General features: G+C 37.4%; 2 protein-coding genes across 2 annotated transcripts; both read right to left on the reverse strand.

Moving 5' to 3' along the window:
* Positions 1–281: 281 nt before the first annotated feature.
* LOC113176653 (olfactory receptor 2L13-like) lies at positions 282–1,220 on the reverse strand. Its single transcript, XM_026381150.2, has one exon. It carries the CDS (start codon positions 1,218–1,220, stop codon positions 282–284), a length of 939 nt encoding a protein of 312 aa, XP_026236935.2.
* Positions 1,221–18,884: 17,664 nt separating this feature from the next.
* Positions 18,885–19,823, reverse strand: LOC113176652 (olfactory receptor 2L13-like). Its single transcript, XM_026381149.2, has one exon. It carries the CDS (start codon positions 19,821–19,823, stop codon positions 18,885–18,887), a length of 939 nt encoding a protein of 312 aa, XP_026236934.2.
* Between the last annotated feature and the right edge of the window lie 2,076 nt (positions 19,824–21,899).

A 21,899-nucleotide genomic window follows, 5' to 3' on the forward strand; every position in this document is an offset into this window, starting at 1 on the left:
CTATGAAACAAGATACTATATATAATATAGTATAATATGAAATTAATTGAAAATATTCATATTAATTGTAACATTTTAATCAAATATATAATAATTATTATATTTATATATAGTAACCAATATATTATCTAATGAATTTTAACTGATGAATATCTCAGTAGAAATCTAGTTATATGTGTGGATCATATTATACATCTAAAGGTCAGCATTGCTCTAGAGAGTTACAGTCTGCAAAAAAATAAATAAATAAAAGCAATGTAGAGAAGCAGGGACAGCCATTCTCATTTTTTCCTGGAGGAGAGCATCCCCCACACTCTCCTCATGGCCCCCAGGACCTCCTTGTTCCTCAGGCTGTAGACAATGGGATTGAGCATGGGGGTGAGGATGGTGTAGAAGACAGCCAGGTTCTTATCTTCTGTTGGTGAGCGGACATTTTTGGGCCGGAGATAAGTGTAGACAAAAGGAGCATAGTAAAATGTCACCACAGTTAAATGTGTGGAGCACGTGGTGAAGGCCTTTCTTCTTCCCTCTTTTGAGCTCATGTGGAAGACAGCAAAAAGGACCTGTCCATAGGAGGCTGTGATGCCAAGGAAAGGAAGGAGGAGAAACAGGCCTGTACTTAAAAACCGAATGTGCTCAAAGATCCAGGTGTCCATACAGACCAGAGGCATCATGGATGGGACCTCACAGAAGAAATGATTGATGGCCCTAGACCTGCAATAAGGAAGATGAAGGGTATAGGTGGTATATGCCAGAGAGTGAATGGACCCCAGTATCCAGGTTCCTGTGATCATCTTCAAGCACTTTCTTTTACTCATGCGGACAGGATAGTGGAGGGGGTGGCAGATGGCCACAAAGCGGTCATAGGCCATTGAGGCCAGGAGTAAGCCTTCAGAACATGCAATGGTTATAAAGAAGAACATTTTCACACCACAGCCCAGGAAGGAGATGCTCCTCTGGCTAGAGAGGAAGTTGCATGCCATCTTAGGGACAATGGAGGAGATGTACATCAGGTCCATGAGGGAGAGCTGGCTGAGGAGAAAGTACATGGGGGTGTGAAGCCGGGGGTCCAAGAAGATGAGGGCAGTTATTCCGGAGTTCCCCACCAAGGCAAGAACAAATGCAAATATTATAAGGAGCAAAAGAAGTAGGCCAGTTTGGTTTGGGGGTAATAGCCCCAACAAAATAAAATCATTTGAAGTTTGGTTCCATTTCTCCATGAAAACACACTCCTTTAATTTCTTTGAAATGTAAACAAAATAAGAACTTAACCTGAAATGAAACAGAAAAGGAAAAGAAAAATGAATCATCTTCATTAGTGTTTGTATAGAAGGGATTATTTTTTCTCCAACAGTGTAGCTTTTGTTGAATTGATTTTGAGACCTAAACTCAATGTTCCTGTCCAGTTCTCACAGATATCCATCTCAGCAAGTAACAGACAGATGTATATCTTATGTCTTAAGATATAAACTTGAGTACCACTTGTGTTAAACCCAGTGAGGTAGCTGGAGCCTTCCTGCCTGATGACTACTGACAGGAGCTTTCCCAGGACTATGCACCAGGCTCAGCCCAGAGGAAGCCAGGATCCTGCTTTCCAAGCTCCCCAACTCACACTCAGGTTCACCACAGGCTGTGGGGCGCAGAAGTGCCCTGTGTGCTTGAGTCTGCATCCTCAGTGACCTCGCCTCCTCCACACCTTTAGTGCCTGCTCTCCCCTCCCAGCTGGCACTTCTGCAGCTGAGAAAGCCAGGGTCTTCTCCCAGAGCTGTGCTGCTCACCTCCTAAACAGAAGCTGCTCTGCTGGCCCTCAAAATGGGTCACCACCCAAAGGTCTTGTTCTTCAACATAATTTTTTTTTGTCTTGTAAGATCTATCATAATTATAATGTGCCCTCTGATAGTTTCTCTTCCCTCCGTATTTCTACTTGCTTATCCCCTACGAACTCTAAACCAATCATAGAAATTCATAAATATGTTTTCTTTTCTTCATATAAGAAATAATACGTGATAAAAGTGACAGATCAAATGATGTGGAATGTAGTTTTCCCCATTTTTTTTAACATGCAGAATTTAATTTGACTTATTTATACAAACATGAAGTACATCGTTTTCTAATTAAGTTTCTAGTCTTATGGTTGTACATCTTGTGGAATTTCACTGTGGTGTATTCATATGTGAACATAGCAGCCTTAGGTCAGATTCATTCCACATTTTTCCTATTCCCTTCTTTCTACCTTGACTTGGTTCACTTTTGTCTAATTCACCAAACTTCTATTCTTCCTCTGCCCCCTTGCTGTGAGTTAGTATTTGCGTACAGAGAGTACACCTGATCTTTGAATTCCAGGGTTTGCCTTATTTCACTTAGCACAATAGTCTCCACTTCCATCCATTTACTGGCAAAACACCATTGTTTTCAGAGCACCATTTAGAATCTGCATGGTAAAGAAAAATGTAGCATGAGTATAGATAAGGGAGATATTCTTGTTTCTATAGGAATCTTAGATGTACCAGCTTTGTTTACTAGTCTTCTTATTACATCATTTACTATAATGTGTTCATAGCCCAAATTCTGTAAATTCAGGCATTAATGACCTCATTTTAAAAATATGAACAATAGAACTTATTGATGTGAATAAGTACATTTTCAAATTAAGTCATCTTAGGTATCATACTATGAGCCTATGTGCCTACTTCTTAAACATTTGCTGATCCCTTAGAAAATGCTTAATCTGTATCCCACAATTCACTCAATTCAATTTGTGTTAATCTTGATCTCCTTTAGAGATCATGCCTAATAACATGTTTGAGGTGAGGTAGGAGCACATGAATCTTGGGCTGTTGGTTTTATCTCCCTGTGCTGTAGTTTAGTTCTCACCAGTACAGGCAGGAGGGTGGATCTTATGCTGAGCTGTGCAAGTAGGAAGCATGCGAGCAGTGGTGCCTTAGGAATTATAGCTAACGTGTTTGAATTCTCATCTTCAGAGTTAATCATTAAAGTAAAAGGCATTAATCATTTAGAGTGAAAATCAAAGTTAGATAAAATGAGCAAAATTCCCTTCCTAAATAATATTGTTCTGCTTTTTGTGCCCATGCTTTTACTTGGGAATTCATACCTGTAACTTCACTCTTAAGAGCCTCTCTTTATGCTTTGTTTCATTCCAGTTCTGGCTCTTATTCTTTCTATCATTATTCTCCCAAATATTCAAGAATTGTGACTTATATTTCCAGTCTATGTGTTTTGACATCTTTATTTATCTAGACTTGATATGAGATTTTCCATTTTATATGTTTGTATTTTTCCACCTTAAAGAAATATTGACTACACATCCTGTCCAAACTATTAAACTGGATAGTCCTCTTGCATTATCAATTTTTCAAAAGAAAGAAAAGCTATTTAGAGTTTGATGCCATCATTCATATTTACTAACTTAAAATGAATTGCCCTACTTATACCTCTGGTAAAAATAAATGAAAGTAGAAAGTGAGTTTATTGGGAAAATGTGAAGGCATGTTGATAGTTTCTAATTGACAAATACCAATAGGTAAATATACATGGAGCACAGAATCACAAGACAACAGGAAAGTTGGGAGATTGGCTTCCTAACTTTATGAACAAAATTTATGACCTCATAGAGAGGATAAACACAAGAACCTCAGCATGTGACACATTTGATTCTTCAAATTATGGGTTGATTAATGCCAGTGTTCCTGGCTATTGACTTGATTTAATTGTTAACATAGACAACATTCCACACTCTGGAGCTCATAGTTAGTGGGTGACACAGACAAAAGAGCAGCAGCTCAAATGAATGCTGTGAGGTATGTGCACATTAGTAATAGCAAGAATAATAGAGCAGGGAGGAAGGACAGAGGGACAGCTGGGCAGTAGCATTGAGAAAGCCACTCCAAGGAGATGCTGCTGGAGTCCTCAGTCTCTAGAACACTCTGCACAGACTGAAGAGCAGGGCCAGCACTGGAGGGAGCCTGCCTGGGTCATCAGGACAGCAGCAGACCAGGAGGGCTTGGAAGCTCAGGCCCCAGGGCAAGTGTGCAGGAAGAGTGAGGACTTAGACTCTGCTCTGGACCAGGTGAGAGGTCAATGAGTTTAACATAAGATCAGGTCCCCTTCTGGAGCTCACACAGGAGGCTCTGGTTGAGAAGACAGCTGAGAGGAGGAGCCCACAGCAGAAATGGGGCAGTGGGCAATGAGGACAGCTGAGGCTACCTGGGTTCAGCAAAGGAAGCTAAGCATGCCAGGGACCCCCGAGGCCTGGGCACATCAGCAAACTGGGTGCTGCTTAGGGACTAGGTAGGACCCATTGAATCTTCTGTCTCTGCCCCCTGACTCGGGGGCTATTGCATAGTAGGATCTCAGCAGTTTTGCTGATTAACTGAGCCAAATAATAGCCTCAGAGTAAATTAATATGAGTTAAAACTAATGAAATGTCAGTATAAAATTTTTTGAGGGGATTAGTCTATAGTATCTGTGCTTTGAAAAGCAGGACATGAAAGTCTCCTGTGCTACTTCCCCCCTTCGTTTAATCATCCAATTTCAGACAATAAAGGTGTGAACATAGCTGGTAGTACCAAGATCTGTATACACAGTCTCCTGCAAGTTTATGTCTTCCATGTCCAGTCATTTGTTAGGAATACCTATATTTGTATTGAAAGTATCACATACAGAGAGTTAAAAGATGTTCATGGTGATTGGTATATTAATTTCTTTTTACATTGATTGAAACCTTATGATGAGAAAACCTTACCACCCAAATATCTTCTTAGTTTAAGCTAATACAAATTAACTTATCACAATAATAGTATTTTGACATACATTTTGTAAAATTCTTGAGACTGGGGTTTGAGAGAAAAAGTTATTTTTATTTACAACATTCGCACCAAATAGTCCATTGAATTCTTTAAAATGTTTAAACCCCAAGCTGTGCTGACACTCTGCCAGGCTAAACAACTAGGTCCTGTCACTGAGCAGCTGGCCTGGATCTCACCAAGCTCTCCTGATGTGAGGAGCCAAAAGTACCAGGAGGAAGTTCTCAGAACACATTCAGTGCCCACGGCTCCCACCTCTAGTATTCTCTTATGCTGAACTCTCAGAGCTCCTCACCTTGGGAGCTGCTTCCTTATTGCTTTCCTCAGTCATCTCCCTCTGCTCTTCCCTTATTCCACTAAAACAGACTCAAACATGCCACACTTACTTCTGAGTGGGATAGAAGGATGAACTGCTGCCTCTGATGCACAGAACCTTCCTCCTTCAAGCCTTACATGTCCTTCTTCCTCTAATGGATCCCCAGGGACCAAGCCCAAGGGAGAGAAAACGAGGTCATTTCACCTGACTTTGCTAGCTTCACAGTGACCTTGGTTGAAGTATGGAATAAATCAGCCAACCCACTCAGCTGACACTCTCTCTCCTGCTGCCCAGAATTAGTCTCAAGAGGGATGAGCTCAGTCATTCCAGAACAGGATGAGAAGCTGTAGGTGTGTTAGGTCATGTCTACTAAATCCTCCTGTTTTGTAAGTTAGTACCTGAGGATCAACAAGAAGCAGTGTTGAGCTGGGTGATATCAGCAATAGTAGTGAGACCAATTACCTTCTGTAGTCTAGTCAGATTCTTAGGCAAATTATTGGCTGTGGTGGCTGAATTAAATTATGATATGACAAAATATCTTTTTCAATATGAGGAAAGATATTAATTGATTTGTGAAAATGTGAATGAGAAAAGCAGTTCTCCTAAAGTAAATGTTGACTTTGAGGTTTTGTAATAAAATGAGGATTTGGAAGCACAGTTGTTTCTACCAGGTAGCTCGAAACACTGACTAGGAGATCAAATTGGAAAAAATCCCTTAACATTTTTCTCTCTTGTCAGTGTCTTTGTTTTTAATTTTTGGTATAAGAGGCTGAACCTAGTGATGCTTAAACAATGTGCTACATCCTCAGCCCTTTTTCTATGTTTTATTTTGAGACAGGATCTCACTATGTTGCTCTGGGCCTCGCTAAATTCCTGAGGCTGGCTTTAAACTTGTGATCCTGCTCCCTCAGCCTCCTAAGCTGCTGGAATGACAGGAATGTGCCACCAACCCTGACAGTTGTCAACTCTTTAAACAAGACCAACTGGAGGGACATTCTGGGAACTCCATGGAAGTATGCATGCAGAGTTTGCTCCCTGTTGCATGGGTAGCAGTGACAGAAATGAATCTCTTCCTGTCCTGGCAAACCACAGACTGCTACACCAGGGAAGGGTACATTTCATGTCACCTGTGGGATTTAACTGTGACCTGGCTCTCATCATATATGAAGAAAATATTCACCGTTTGACTTTCTGAGTCTTTTTCACAGAGTATGATGTTTTCTTGTTGCATCAATTTACTGTCAAATGCCATAACTTCATTTTTCTTTATGGCTGAGTAAAACTCCATTGAGTATGTATAGCATATTTCCTTTATTTATCCATCTCTTGAGATGTTCCTGAGTTGTTCTTACAATATGGGTGTTGTGAATTTTCCCGATATAATAATTGATTTTCCTATAGTCTTTTGATGAACTTCCACACAGCTTTTAAAGTGGTTTCATTAATTTTCAGTCCCATTAACAATGCGTGAGTGTATTTTCCCCATATTTTCAACAGCATTTATTATTACATATATTCTTGATAATGCCTTTTCTGACTGGAGTGAAATGAATTTTCAATTTTCTAATTCCTAGATTTTTATGGATGTGGGACTTTCTTTTTCATGTATTTATTGGCCATTCTATATCTACTTTTGAGAAATGTCTTTTTGGTTCTTTTGCCCATTCATGCATTTGTTTATTTAGTTTTTGGTTATAAATATTTTGATTTTTTACATATTCTAGATATTAGAAGAATAGCTGGTGAATATTTTCTCTCTTTTTCTAGGCTCTTCATACATTTTTTAAAAAAATTTTAATGTGCAGAGCTTTTTAATTTGATGCTGTCCCACTGATTGACTCTTGCTTTTATTTCTGAAGTACTAATATTTTGGTTAAGAAAGTTAATACCTTTGATGATACTTTGGAGTATTCAGCCTATGCTTTCTTCTATCATTTTAAAGTTCCTGGGGGTAATTTTTTGATATTTTTTGCACTTTGAGTTGGTTTTTGTTCAGAGTAGGGATCTAGTTTCATTCTTCTGCAAATGGACATCCACCTTTCCCCACCACTTTTTATTAAACAGACTGTCTTTTCTCCAATGCTTTTGGAAACTTTGTCAAGTATCTGATGACTTTGTGTATGTCAGTTGTCTCTGTGTCTTCTACTTTATTCAATTGTTCTTCATGTCTGTTTTGAGACCAATATTATGTGGATTTTGTATAGTCCTGTAGTATAATTAAAGATTTGATATTGTGACACTTCCTGCACCACTACTTTTGTGAAGGATGGCTTTGTGTATTCTGGGATTTTTATTCTTCAAAAAGAGTTTTAGGGCTATTTTCCCCAGTTCTTTGAAAATGTCAGTTATTTTGTTGAGGGTTCCATTGAATCTGTATATTGCATTTGGATGTATGGACATTTTGGCCACATTAATTCTACCTATCCAACAAGGGCAGTCTTTCCATTGTCATTGTGATCTTGAATTTTTTTCTTTAGTGTTTGTAGTTTTCATTGCAAAGGTACTTAAGCTTTTTGATTGAATTCATTCTAAAATATTTGTTTTTTAATTTATTGTGCATGTGAAAGTGTTCCTGATTTCTTTCTCACCAGATTTGTTATCAGACTATGGAAAAGCATTTGTTTATGCCTTTTGTTCTTGTGTCTGGCAACTTTGCTGAATGTATTTATCAGTGTTAGAAGTCTTCTGGTGGAGTTGAAGGGTCTTCTAGATATAGGACCATGTCATCAGCAAATAGATAATATGAACTATTTCTTACCTATTTGTATAGTTTCAGTTTCCTTGTCTTGTGTCATGTCTCCTGAAACAGATTCAAGACAAATGTGGAATAGTAGATGTAAGAGTGTCCATTCTTGCCATCTTCCTGATTTTACAGAAAATCCTTATTTTTTTCCATTAAGTACGATGTTGGCATCCGATTTTTCATTCATTTCCTTTAAACTGTGGAGGTAAATATCTTGTATTCCTTTCACTGTTGTGGTAAGTTTTTTCCACATATTCAACATTAATGAATACTGGATTTGTTGAAAGCTTTTTCTACATTTATTGAGGTGATTATGTAATAATTGTCCTTAATTCCACTTATGTGGTGGATTATACATATTGATTTGTGTATAGAACCAAATCTGCATAACTGGGGTAAAACTTGTTCATGGTAGACTTAATGTGGTTTTACGTGTGATTTGGTCATATTTTATTTTATTGGGGGATTTTGCATGTATGGTTACTAAGTACATTCTTCTGAAGTTTTTTTTTTCTCAATGTGTCTTTGGTTTTGGTGTCAGGGTACTGGCTCCATAGAATGAACTAGTAGTGTTTCCTCTCTTTCTATTTATGGAACAGTTTGGGGAGGATTGGATTATTTTAACTTTAAGGTCTGGTAGAACTACTGTGAGAACACATCCAGTCCAGCAGTTTGTTTTTTAAAAGGCTTTTGTTCTCTGCTTCAGGTTTTCTGTATCTTTCTGGCTCAATTTAAGATGGTCGTTTGTGTCTAGGAATGTTTCCATGTCTTCAGTATTTTCCAACTTCTTAGATGATAAGTTTTGAAAATAGTTTCTGATGATCCTCTGGATTTCAGTAGTGTCTGTGGTGATATTTCCTTTTTATGCTGGATTTTGTAATTGAGCCATTCCTTCTTGTTTTTAGTTAGTTTGGCTAAAAGTTTATCAATTTTATTTGTCTTATCAAAAATCAACTCTTTCATTAACATTTTATGTTGAAGTTGTTGTTGTTGTTGATTATCTTAATTTCATAGATTTTTGTCTCTCCTTTCAATTATTTCCTGTTTTCTACTGAATTTTGGTGTTGATTTGATCTTTTTTTATGTCCCAGAGATGTAAAGTTAGATTATTTATTTGGTGTCTTTCTATTCCTTTAAGGTAAGAACTCAATGCCATGAATTTTCATCTTAGAACTGAATTTATATTCTCAGAAATTTTAATAAATTGTATCACTATTCTCATTTACTTTTCAGTATTTTCTAATTTCTCCCCTGATTTTTTCTGCTAGCCAGTTATCATTCAAAAGCATATTATTTAATCTCCAAGTCCTAGCATAGTTTCTGATTTAAATCTATCATTGATTTTAATTTTGTTACATTATTATATGCATGTATAAATATACCACAGTGAATCTTATCACCATGTACATCCAGAAGACAGTAATTTTTAAAGACTTTAATTAAGTAGCGGAAAGATCAGTGGATGGGACAGGGGGACAAGTAGGGGAAGTACTGGTGATTACATTAGAACAAATGATATTCTGTTCTTTTATAATTATGTCAAAATAAACTCCCATCATGCATAACTAAAAGGAATGCACACAAACAAAATTTTTGAGAATCCTTATGAAAAACAAGACAACTAAAGGAATGCACAAGCTTTTCAATAAAATCATAGCAAAAAATAAATTCCAAGCTTTTGGAATGAAATTGAAATTCATATGCAAGATATATTTAGAACCCTGAATAGGAAAGTTTTAAAAAAGTCCTGTTTAAAATAGAAATGCCTAACCAATAGAATAAAGATATACTTTTAAAATTCAAAAAAGAAAAGCACATGTCACATTTACAGGCAAGCTATTCAACTGATTTTCCAGGCCAAGCAATAAAAACCAAGAGGAATTGGATAAATTCTGAACAAAAAGAGGTACCCAACAAGAATTTCATACCCAGGAAAACTACCTATCAGTCTTGGAGATGAAATCCATCTTTTCAATGACAAGAAGAAACAAAAACAATTCACAGTGATTAAGCCTGCATTACAAAGTTACATGTTGAAATATTTCATCCCAAATAAATGAAATGTAGACATCAGAGCCATCCTAGGGTCCAATCCTACTAGAAGAATAGCAATTGTAAGAAGAAACAAATCTGAATTAATTATTAGAAATAAATCAAAATGGCAAAAAATACAAATCATCTCTCTATAATAATATTGAAAGTAAATGGTCTAAGCATTCTAGTCAAAGACTTAGATTAGCATAGTGGTTTTACAAACAAACAAACAATAAACAAAAACCACCCACAATATTTTAAAAAGCCTTAACTATGAAGACAAAAACTGTCAAGTTGAAGGATAACCCATGTGTGTTGTTGTCTGTATGAAAGGGGAATTGCAATCATGGGTCACTGCCTGACGGGGGTCATTCTACCCGAGACCTGGCCACAGCAGTGAGGACATGTATGCCTGCACACTGTATCCTGCCACCTGAGATTTTCTACTAATAAGCTTCAGCATTTCTCTTGGCATCCTTACATAATAGCTTGAATTGTATTTAATGTCACTTATCAATAGTGATTATTGATTAGAGTATCATTCTCCAACAACAGATTTTTCAGGTGTAAGAATGGATAGAAATGTTTTTCAGAAGATTAAAGTTATCTCATGAGGGGTTCAGGGGACAGAAGAGGGGAGAAAAAGGGGAGGTACCAGGGAACAACACTGACCAAAATATGTTGTTATATTATATGAATGAATGAAAATACACTATTATGTATAATTAAGATGTGACAGTGAAAAAAGAAAATAAACAACAACTAAAAAAAATTGTGGGTATATAAAACTTGATATGCAATATAACCTTGATTACTGAATATTTTACAAAAAGCTGTAATAAAAAAGCTTTCAATTCCTACATAATGGAAAAAAACTGCATTATTTAATGGTAATTTTCACAACAAAGAAACAATTTGAGCATACATAATACCTAAAATTAAGTAATAAATACAACATATGAGATACTCAAATTTTTACTCATTGTTTTATTAGGCTCAGTTTATTGTAATTTTGCTATTATAAAGCAAATGGGAAAGAAATTATTATATTCAGAGACATTACTATGTGCCATTACTGTGCATATATTGAATAACAACACATGAAATACAGATTTCAGAAACTACCAGGCATTGAGCAACATTGTGGCGATCTGAATGAAGATCTTTCTTCCTTGCCACACCTCAGCAGCCCTTGACTGAGGCCCTCTTGTGTCATTACTGATGTGGCCTCTGTTGTCCACATCTCTGGGACACCCTCATCAAGAGAAGGAAATCATTACCCGTAACATACAGGTGGCTGTTCCCTGGCTGCTCCTTAGTCTCCACAGAAGTCTCCATGGTGTGGAGAGGAGAGGACTGATAAAAATATTCATTTCAAAAATATTCAAGCAGGGATTGGGGATGTGGCTCAAGTGGTAGCACGCTCACCTGGCATGCATGCAGCCCAGGTTCGATCCTCAGCACCACTACAAAGATGTGTCTGCTATTTAACTTTAAGTCTGTTTGCTTTTGCCATAGTGACAATTGATTACATAACACCATTTGTAATCTTTTTTAAAATATATATTAGTTGTAGTTGCACACAATACCTTTATTTATTTATTTTTTATTGTTCCTGAGGATGAAACCCAGCTCCTAGCACGTGCTAGGGGAGTGCTCTACTGTTGAGCCACAACTCAACAGTAATCTTAATGCTGTTTTCCTCTTGCTAAATTTCCTTCTATGGCTTCATGGTATTCCAATTTTAACTACCTTGAAACTACTATTGTTGGTTTTATGTGAAATTTAATATGTTCGTGGTTGTATGAGGTAGTTGACAATAGTTAGAATTACCAATGGAACATTGACCAGCTCTTTTTAAGGTAATGGGCACATGAAAATGATACAGGTAAATTTGTGATTTGCACTTAGGTTAAGTTTTATCAAGATTTTGTCTGTAAATCCAATATGTGTCAATTGTGGTGCTTTATGCTTTCAACTTTTGCAGGTCGCTTGTTTTATCCTTTGGTACAACAACAGAATATATTAAGAAGTAATAGTAATATGTATACTAGAAACCACTAAGATTTCTTTTTCAGAATTAAATTGGCACACTTTTCAGAAACAATTTGGCAACTATGTTACTGTACAAGCTGAGTGGTTGACAGCATAGGGATATACATGATGATAATTACATCAATGCTCTGATCTAGTCAGTCATGGAAATTCTAAGTGTTACAGCTACATGTGCAAGATATTCATAAATATTTTCACAGACACAGAGTGTATAAGTCATCAGGCTCCTCTGCATTCCACTTCTAAGGTACACACTCTAGTATTACTTCACCAAACATGTGGACATTCCTTTTAAATGATGGGCTAGAATTAGATTAAATTAAAGGTAAACACATTCTCTAGTGAAGTTGTAAAATAAAGCAGAATAAGCCCAACTTCATTCCAAAAGAAAATTCAAAGGATATGTTCTCAAAATTGTTTTTTATCTATCCATGAAAATACTTGTCTACCTACTTACTATTCATCTATTAATGGTGCTTCAACATTCTGGAAAATCATGGGGCTATGTAACTTTGGAACACAGAAACATTCACTGGTGTCCTGGAGTTTTGTGCCTGTTAGAGTCTGTAAACAAGTCAAAATAACACCTGGCATTTTGCCAGGGGAATGTTAGAGTCCATAAACAAGTCTGGATGGTGCCTGGCAAAATGCCAGAGGGAGTGGTTTGAGAAGTAACAAAAGTGAGCCATTAAGTGTGGAGATTCCTTATTGGTTGATTGATGTATCTAGTTTATGCTAATTAAGATAAGCTGTGCAAAATGTATGAATACCTCTGTTGTCCTACAATAAACGGCTCCCACTTCTGCTGTATCAAAGTACAGAAGTCACCCCCCCCCCCCGTTAGTTTGCTGCAGCTGGACTGCGGCATGTGCCCTCTGTAAAATATGATTCTCCAACTTCACACCCTTCTGAATGGCTGAAAATACACATTATTTAAATCTTTCATCACGTTGGTTTTCTACATGCATCTACCCTTTCTAACAATGGTTAGACGATATTTAGAACTATTACTGTATGGAGAGCTGTGGACACATATGAAGGGAGATACTTCTCACAGAATCCCTGCAGGGACTCTAGGACTATCTGTGTCCAGAAACCAGGGTACACTTTGTACTGCAGTCTTCTAGAGTTTCCAGGACAGTCAGCACACAGAGCTGTGAACTGTAAATAACTGAGGTAATTATGGTTCTTCTCTATTTACAGATGCATCTGCAACCAACTTCTTTAAGGACTGACTCTAGCTCTATGGGATCCATAACCTAAATCTTCCTAGTAAAATAGACCTGGCTCCTGGTTTACTCTGCAAGATCCCATTCATTTAGAAACAGGCAGCCCTTAGTGGGATTAATTCATATTTATCCCCTCCTGGGGACAATTTGTTATTGGAAATAACACAAATTATCACATAGATCCCTCAAATCCTTTGAAGATATTTATAATGGTTTCAAGTCTAGTGAAAGGAGAGTAAAGCAGGTGATACAGGAAGCAGGAGGATGCTGAGACGAGTCCCTTTTCAACACTAGGATATGACCATTTGGGCTTAAGGAAGTCTTTCATATTCTTTCTCCAAAATTTGTTAATTGAATGTCATTTCTATTTTAATAAATTTTGTTTCCTTTTCTTTTGTAACATTTTATGGTTGAATAAAAACTGAGCAACTCAGTTTTTTTTTTTTTTTTTTTGATTCATTACCTAAACAACATGTCTATACTATAAGATGTACCTGGCAGTTATCAAAAGCTTACATGTTTAAATCTTTATACAATGTAACATAAGCTTGTGTTGATAAGGATAGTACCACATGTGTGTATCAACATATGTAAATTATAGGAGATTTCATGCATATGTGTAGATCTTAATAGCTGGAGGGCTGGGAAAGTTCATTGAAAGTTTCTGAATCTCATTTATGTCATTGTAAAGTGGAATATCCACACAAGGTCCTGTTAATCAGATTAAGTCAGGTTGCATACTGGAAGGAACCCTGTTGCATTCAAGGAGCCAGTATGAGTCAATATTTAAAAAAAAAATTCCATGCGAAATGGATGGCACTAGAGAAGATTATGCTAAGTGAAGTTAGCCAATCCCTAAAAAAATGCCAAATGTCATCTTTGATATAAGAAGAGCAACTAAGAACAGAATAGGGAGGAAGAGCATGAGATGAAGATCACCACTAAATAGGGACGAGACGGGGGAGGGAGAGAGAGAGAGAAGGGAAATTGCATGGTAAAGGAAGGAGACTCTCATTGTTATACAAAATTACATGTAAGAGGAAGTGAGAGGAAAGGGGAAAAAACAAGAGAGAGAAATGAATTACAGTAGATGGGGTAGGGAGAGAAGATGGGAGGCAAGGGTAGGGAAGGGGAGGGAAGGGGAGGGGATGGGGGATAGTAGAGGATAGGAAAGGCAGCAGAATACAACATACACTAGTATGGCAGTAGGTAAAAAAGTGAATGTGTACCCCATGTGAATCTTCAATATGTATATAGGGTAAAAATGGGAGTTCATAATCTGCTTGAATCAAATGTATGAAATATGATATGTCAAGAGCTTTGTAATGTTTTGAACAATTAATAATAAAAAAATAAAAAATTAAAAAATAAAAATCAAAAAATTAAAAAATCCCATGCATCTGACCTTCTTATCATGCAGTACACAATGCAGATTTGAAGCTCTGTTTTGTACTTACTATGAAAACTTTGGATGCCTACATTTTCTCCTGTGTGCAGGCTATTATTTCAGGGTTCAAGATGGTACAATTCTAGGGGAACTATTTTCAAATCAAGTGAAAATATTATCAAGGGCAGCAAATAAATTCTTATAGCTATTTAGATGTCTAAAACTTAAATTGTCAAAATATCGCAACAGGATTCATTTTCAAATAAGAATAGATGTCCTCTTCACATCATTGAAGCAAATGCACCATGTTGAAAAGTGCTCTCCTGTCAGACACAGGCTTTTTATTTACATACTACTACATGGTAAGTGTTATTTTGTCAAACTGGAACATGGATAATGAAGGTGCTGTACTGACAGCTGTGTTTCACAAGGTCAGACATCAGATCTGATGCTGCTGAGATTTGTCCCTGTGGCTGTATATGCCACCTGCTCTCCTCTGAAGCCCTGAATGATTTCCACTGAGTGCAGCCACCCCATTCTGCTCATCATCTGTCCTGTGGGTGGACATGGAGTCCAGACTGCTCTTTAATATCTGCTCTGCTTCCTCGAGGTGCATCTCAGAGGTGGAAGAACTTGATCACTTAATGATAGCAGCCTTAATGTTTCAAAGACTCACTAAGCTGTTTTTACTTAAGAACAAGGCCTTTTCACATTGCTGCAAAACAACGATGTTTCTAATTTCTCTGCACCTTTGTAAAAATATATTCTATGCTTTGTTTCTTGATTAACTTTCCTAGTGGATTGAAAATACTGTCTATTTGAGTTTTATGTGCATTTCTTTTGTGATTTTAGAGAAAATAATTTTAGTTTTTCTCCATTTGGTATAATGCTTGCTTTGGATTTGTTTGCAGTATTGAAGTAAATCCTTCTATGTCTCGTTTTCCCAGCATTTTTAATATGAATGGATGTTGGAATTTTGTCTTTTGCATCTATGGAGATGATTATTATTTATTCGATTTAAGTGGTGAATTACATTTATTGGTTTGCTATGTCAAATCAATCTTTCATCTCTGTGATGAAACCCTCTGGATTGTGGTGTATTACCATTGTAATGTGTGTTTGAATGTAGTTTGCTCATATTTTATTAATAATTGTTTCTTCTCTCTCCATCAGGACATTGGTCTGTAATTTTCTTTCCTTGATGTGTCTTTGTCTGGTTTTGGTATTAGGGTAATACTGGCTTCATGAAAAGTGTTGGAGAGTGTTCCTTTTAATTTCTTGAAGGATTTGAGAAAGAATGATGTCAGTTCCCCTTAAAGGTCTGCTAGAACTCAGCTGCAGATCCCTTTCATCTTTGGCTTTTCATTTGAGATTTTAATTGCTATTTAAATCCCATTACTGGAAAATGTTCTGTTTATGTTTTCTATATCCTCATGGTTCATGTGGAATATATCCTATATGTCTAGAAATTTGTAAAAGTCTCTTAAATTTTCCAGTTTCCTGGAGTATAAATTTTCAAAAGAGTTTCTAATGATTCTCTGGAATTAAGAAGTCTCTGCTGTGAAATCTCCTTATTAAGCTTAATTTTACTTCTTTGCATTATGTCTCTCTATTTTTGGTTAGTTTGAGGGTTTATCAATTTATTAATCTTTATCAAGAACCAAATCATTACACTGATCTTGTGTATTTTATTCTGAATCTAATTAATTTTGACTTCAATCTTATTTTGGAATTATTTTGTTATTCTTTTCTAAAGCCTCAAGATGGAATACAGGCTTATTTCTTTGGAGTCTCTATTTTAATGTAGGCATTCAATGGTATCAATTTCTCTCTTAGAACTGCTTTGATAACTTTGCAGATATTTTGATATTAGTGTTTTTGTTCTCCTTGTTTCCTAGAATTTCTTGATTCTTCTTCTTCTATTATCAATTCCTAATTGAAAATAGAATTTCTCACTCTCCAAGTTTATATGTTTTCTATTTTTTTTGTGTGTTGGTTTCTAGTTTCATTCAATTATGATATGATAAGGTGCACAGGATAATATCATTGTCTTCGCATTTTCTAAAACTTCCATGGTGAGCTAGAATGTGATCTATTTTAGAACAGGGCTGGGCTTTTTAAAATCTAATGTCTCTGTGTTCCTCACTCAGTTGCCAGACTTTGTGGCTGTGAATTTGTACAGCTGGTTGTAGTAGCTCTCAGCTTCCTGTCTCCCCATGTAGGGTGGGATGATGGGGAATGATGATGATGTGTTCTGGTAGCAGGATTGTGCAATGCTCAGTTAGAAGTTACACTAGTTGGTGTTTGGTCTTGGCTGGGCTTTGGGCCTCTGTGGGTGAGTGTTTGAGATTTGATCCACACACTTGTGGCCATAAAAGAAATGAATAGTTTCTTCCTATCTTTCTCATCACAATTGTGGGTCAGCAGTGTGATTAATGTGGGATGAAGTAACAATTAACTTATAAGTATTACCTCAAAGTCTTTACGTATTTTTGTTACCCTTAAATCAAGAGGGAAAAAAACAATTCCTTTAAGGAGTAGATGTCAGATCCATCTCTGAACACTGAGTACTTAAGACATTTTAGAGGACACAGATGTAGAAGTGTACCATAAGTTTGAAGCTAGATTGATATTTGGGCCTTAAACTGAGTTTTTTTTTCACTCCTTTTACAGAACTCTAAACAACTGTAAAATGATCTTACCTTTCAGCCAAATTTAAAACATCATTTTAATCCTCCTTTAGCACTATAGTCATTGCCCTTACACTCCAAAGGACTTCTTAGCCACAGTTCAACTGATATTTACAATCTGATTGTATCACCCAGGGTTCTTAAGAGAAATGAAAGAAATTAATCTGCATTGAGACAGAAAAATGAACATCCTAAAATACACTTGTTCATAAAATCTTCAGACACACAGAGGAACCAGGCTGGATGTGTGCACACCAAGAACAGTGTCCAGGAAGGAGGCAGAACTAATAGCAGATGTCACCTGGTCAAACCTCAGCTACATGTGCTGACTCACTCCAGGACTGTCAGGTCAAGGGACCACCAAACAGCCCATAGCACAGGTTTGGGGTATGTGGGCAGGGCATGGGATAGAGAGTTACCTCTAGGAAGGAGCTGGGCATGTTCATGGAACTGGGTATTGCTCATGTCCTGGGCATAGCTCATGGAATTGACCATCCAGATAGTTTAGAGAGGATGGGTCACAGTGACCCTATGCACATGGCTGTACCTGAGATGTTGGATGCCAAAATTAATGTGCCCTCTTAGAAGTAAACTAACTACTTAGATATTAGGAAATCAGAGACCCTACGTCCAGCTCAGATGAGCCCCTGCTGAAAAAGGCCAAGGAAGGTCTTTCGGTGAAGGCAAGAACCATGGCAAGTGTTCCATCATGGAGTATGAAAAAGGCAAGGGAAAACTGTGGCCTTGGTAGCTGTGGTAGAAGGAGCTTCTCTATGTATTGTGTGCCTGGAGAAAGATTACAGATGTAAATAACACCACGTCCTAGGAGCCATTTGGATTTCAATATCTCTACAAAAATCAAAACTAAAATTTAGAAGAGTAGAAATGGGGTTTTGTTGTTGAGTTTTCTGATTTTTTATTGGTACTTGGATTTAAACCTAGGGGTGCTTACTGGCTGGCCACATCCCCAGCCTTTCTTTTTTTCTTGAAACAAGGTCTCCCTAACATACTGAGTAAAATATCTATTTTAAAGTGTTTAGAGTAAAATTTTGTTAGAAGACCAGGAATCACAGTGAGAATAACAACCCATATGTGATCACGAAGGAGAGGACTGCTAGGCACCCAGAAGTGCTGATTATCAGGAGACCCTGGCCCCATGTGGTTGTAGGAAACTTGAAGTGTACGCAGTGCACGCTGCTAATGGAATATAACATAAAAGTCACACAATGTTGGAAAATGTAGAATGAAAACAAGCGATATAAGCAGAGCAAGAGTATAATGTCAAACATACTAATGATAATATTAAATATCAGTATATTACTACATTAAAATATTATGTGCACTAACATTACATTGAGTATTATATATAATATAAATAATATAATATCAACCTGTTAATGTTAACATTTTTGTTTTCAACTAAATAAATATTAATCATTAATGTAGATAAATCTATGTAATAATCAATATTTAATTTGATTTTAAACATGTCACTAGAAATCTAATTGCATATGTAGAGTCACATTATATTTCTATTGGTGAGTGCTGCACCGAGGTGCCTCAGTCTGCATGGAGAAAAGCGATACCTAGGAGAGGGTCAGCCATACTCACTTCTTCCTGGGGGAGATCATCCCACACACTCTTCTCATGTTCCCCAGCAACTCCTTGTTCCTCAGGCTGTAGACAATGGGATTGAGCATGGGGGTGAGGATGGTGTAGAAGACAGCCAGGTTCTTATCTTCTTCTGGTGAGCGTACATTCTTCGGACGGAGATAAGTGTAGACAAAAGGAGCATAGTAAAATGTCACCACAGTTAAATGTGTGGAGCACGTGGTGAAGGCCTTTCTTCTCCCCTCTTTTGAGCGCATGTGGAAGACAGAAAAAATGACCCGTCCATAGGACAAAGTGATGCCAAGGAAAGGAAGGAGGAGAATCAGGACTGCACTAAAAAAAATCACATACTCATAGACCGAGGTGTCTGTACAGACAAGAAGCAACATGGCTGGGATGTCACAGTAGAAGTGATTGATGGTCCTGGTCCTGCAGTATGGAAGATGAAGAACATACACAGTGTGTACTAGGCCATTGAAGGAACCTAGTGTCCAGGACCCAAGGATCATCTTCACACACATTCTTTTGCTCATATGTATGTGATAATGGAGGGGATGACAGATGGCCACAAAGCGGTCATAGGCCATGGAAGCCAGGAGTAAGCCTTCAGAACATGCCAGTGTCACAAAGAAGAAGCTTTGTACACCACAACTGAAAAAGGAGATACTTGTCTGGCCAGAGAGGAAGTTGTACACCATTTTGGGGACTGTGGTGGAGATGTACATTAAGTCCATGAGGGAGAGCTGGCTGAGGAGAAAGTACATGGGGGTGTGGAGCCGGGGGTCCAAGAAGATGAGGGCAGTCATCCCTGAGTTCCCCAAACAGGCGAGAACAAACACAGAGATGATCAGGAGCAAGAGAAGTAGGCCAGTTTGGTTTTGGGGTAACAGCCCCAACAAAATGAAATCATTTGAAGTTTGGTTCCATTTCTCCATGAAAACCTAGTTTCTCGAATTCCTTGAAAGGAAGTAAAAAATAAAAATTGAACATTAAACATGAATTGAAACAGTAAAAGAGAATGAAAATGAATTGTCTTTATTAGTGTTTGTTTAGAATTATTTGTTGCTTTTCTTTTCAATCTGTACCATTTTCTTGAATTGATTTTAAGACCTGAATAGAATGTTCCTGCCCCAGTTCTCTCTGTAACCATCTCAGCACATCCTGGACACATACATGGTCTTGGAATACAAAGTCTATACCAGGCACAGGAAACCCAGCGAGGTAGCTGGAGCCTTCCTGCCTGCTAGCTCCCAGCAGGAACATTCCTAGGACTATGCATCAGGCTCAGCCCCAGAGGAATGACATTAAAATAATATACAAGTCTTTCATTCTAGTTTTCACAGCAGCAAACATAATTTCTGTGGTGATGGACTTACAGCACTAGTTTTGATAATAGAAACACACACTCAGGATCATGCTTTCCCACCTCCCCAGCTCAGCACTCAGGTTCACCACAGACATGGCCTGTGGGGCACAGAAGTGCCCTGTGTGCTTGAGTCTGCATCCTCAGTGACCTCGCCTCCTCCACACCTTTAGTGCCTGCTCTCCCCTCCCCACTGGCACTGCTGCAGCTGAGTAAGCCAGGGTCTTCTCCCAGAGCTGTGCTGCTCACCTCCTAAACAGAAGCTGCTTGGCTGGTCCTAGAAGTGGGTCACCATCCAAAGCATTGTTCTTGTCCTGTGAAGGTACTGTGTATCCTATACAATCCACCATGATTATATTATATTCTCTGAGTTTCGTCTCCTCTCTATTGAGATTTCTAATTTCTAAAATTCTAAAAACACATGTTTTTTCTTTGTGCAAGCAAATATCACATTAAAAATACATAAAAATAATATATAAGACTTTCATTCTAGTTTTCACACCAGCAAACATAACTTCAGTGGTGGTGGATTTACAACACTGGTTTTGATAATGGAAACACTCAGAGGCTTTTTCTGTGAATTAGTATGATAATTCAACTAATGAAATGTGAGAATAATTTTTTTTACATAAGTTTGTAGTATATGTGCATTTAAAAGCAGGACATGAGATATTTTTGTGGTATTTTTCCACTTCTTTTTATCCTCCAGGTTTAATTTTGTTGTTAATACCAGGACCTGAACACACATTATGCTCTAAGTTTATCTTAAATGGTCCCATCATTTATATTGAGACCTATTTTTACATTTATATTTGCATGTACGAAGAGTCTAGAGTATCATAAAAAGTTTTATTTTGGTTACTACATTAATTATCTTTTTTCTTAAGTTGAAAACTTTCATCCTGTCAGATGAGAGATGAGATTATTCACTCCAGTACCCCATTCATCCCTACTTAAATTTTAGGATCTGGGAAACTGGAGTTACATATGAGGGTCTATTTCCATGGATGACCATCAACTTTCTTTATTGGGTATTGGACCTTATTTCATGTGCCAGAATTTCTTGAAACCCCACTCTCTTGGTTACACTAAAACCTGGGGAGTACTGATTCTGTGACTATAAGGGTGTCAGGATGATGGTCTCCCTTTGTCATTTCACTGGGCATACTGCTCAAATACTCAGAGTTGAAAGAAATAACCTTCACTTGACAGAACCCAACACAAATCCCTCAAGAAGTTTAGGTGGCTGAGTTCATTTTGCAAAAGTTATATGAAAACAATAATAATTAATACAATGAGACTTAATGTCCTTAAAAAGGAGTTACAGATAATCAGCCCATGACCAATAAGCCAATTGTTTGTCTGACCCTCAGCTAACTCACTCCCAACAACCACACCTGAGATCTGTGATGATGCAATTAACTGAGCACTGTGTTTAGCACAGAGTAGGTCTCCTAAACTTTTGTTCTCCTTTCAATGGAGAAGACTCAGAAATTCAGACCTTAAGTGGAGAAGACCCAGTGAAATGAAGATCACACTCCCAGAGAGCAGCATATTCTGGAATTTTAACAGGTTCATACCAATTGATATCACATTTAAACTGACTCCTGTGTTTTACAATTTGTTATGGCATGGCCTATTCTTTGTG

Source organism: Urocitellus parryii, chromosome 1, assembly GCF_045843805.1.
Source record: "Urocitellus parryii isolate mUroPar1 chromosome 1, mUroPar1.hap1, whole genome shotgun sequence".
NCBI lineage: Eukaryota > Metazoa > Chordata > Mammalia > Rodentia > Sciuridae > Urocitellus > Urocitellus parryii.

Excerpts from the sequence above, each read along its gene's own strand:
- LOC113176653 (XM_026381150.2), bottom strand. The coding sequence starts at position 1,220 with ATGGAGAAATGGAACCAAACTTCAAATGATTTTATTTTGTTGGGGCTA.
- LOC113176652 (XM_026381149.2), bottom strand. The coding sequence starts at position 19,823 with ATGGAGAAATGGAACCAAACTTCAAATGATTTCATTTTGTTGGGGCTG.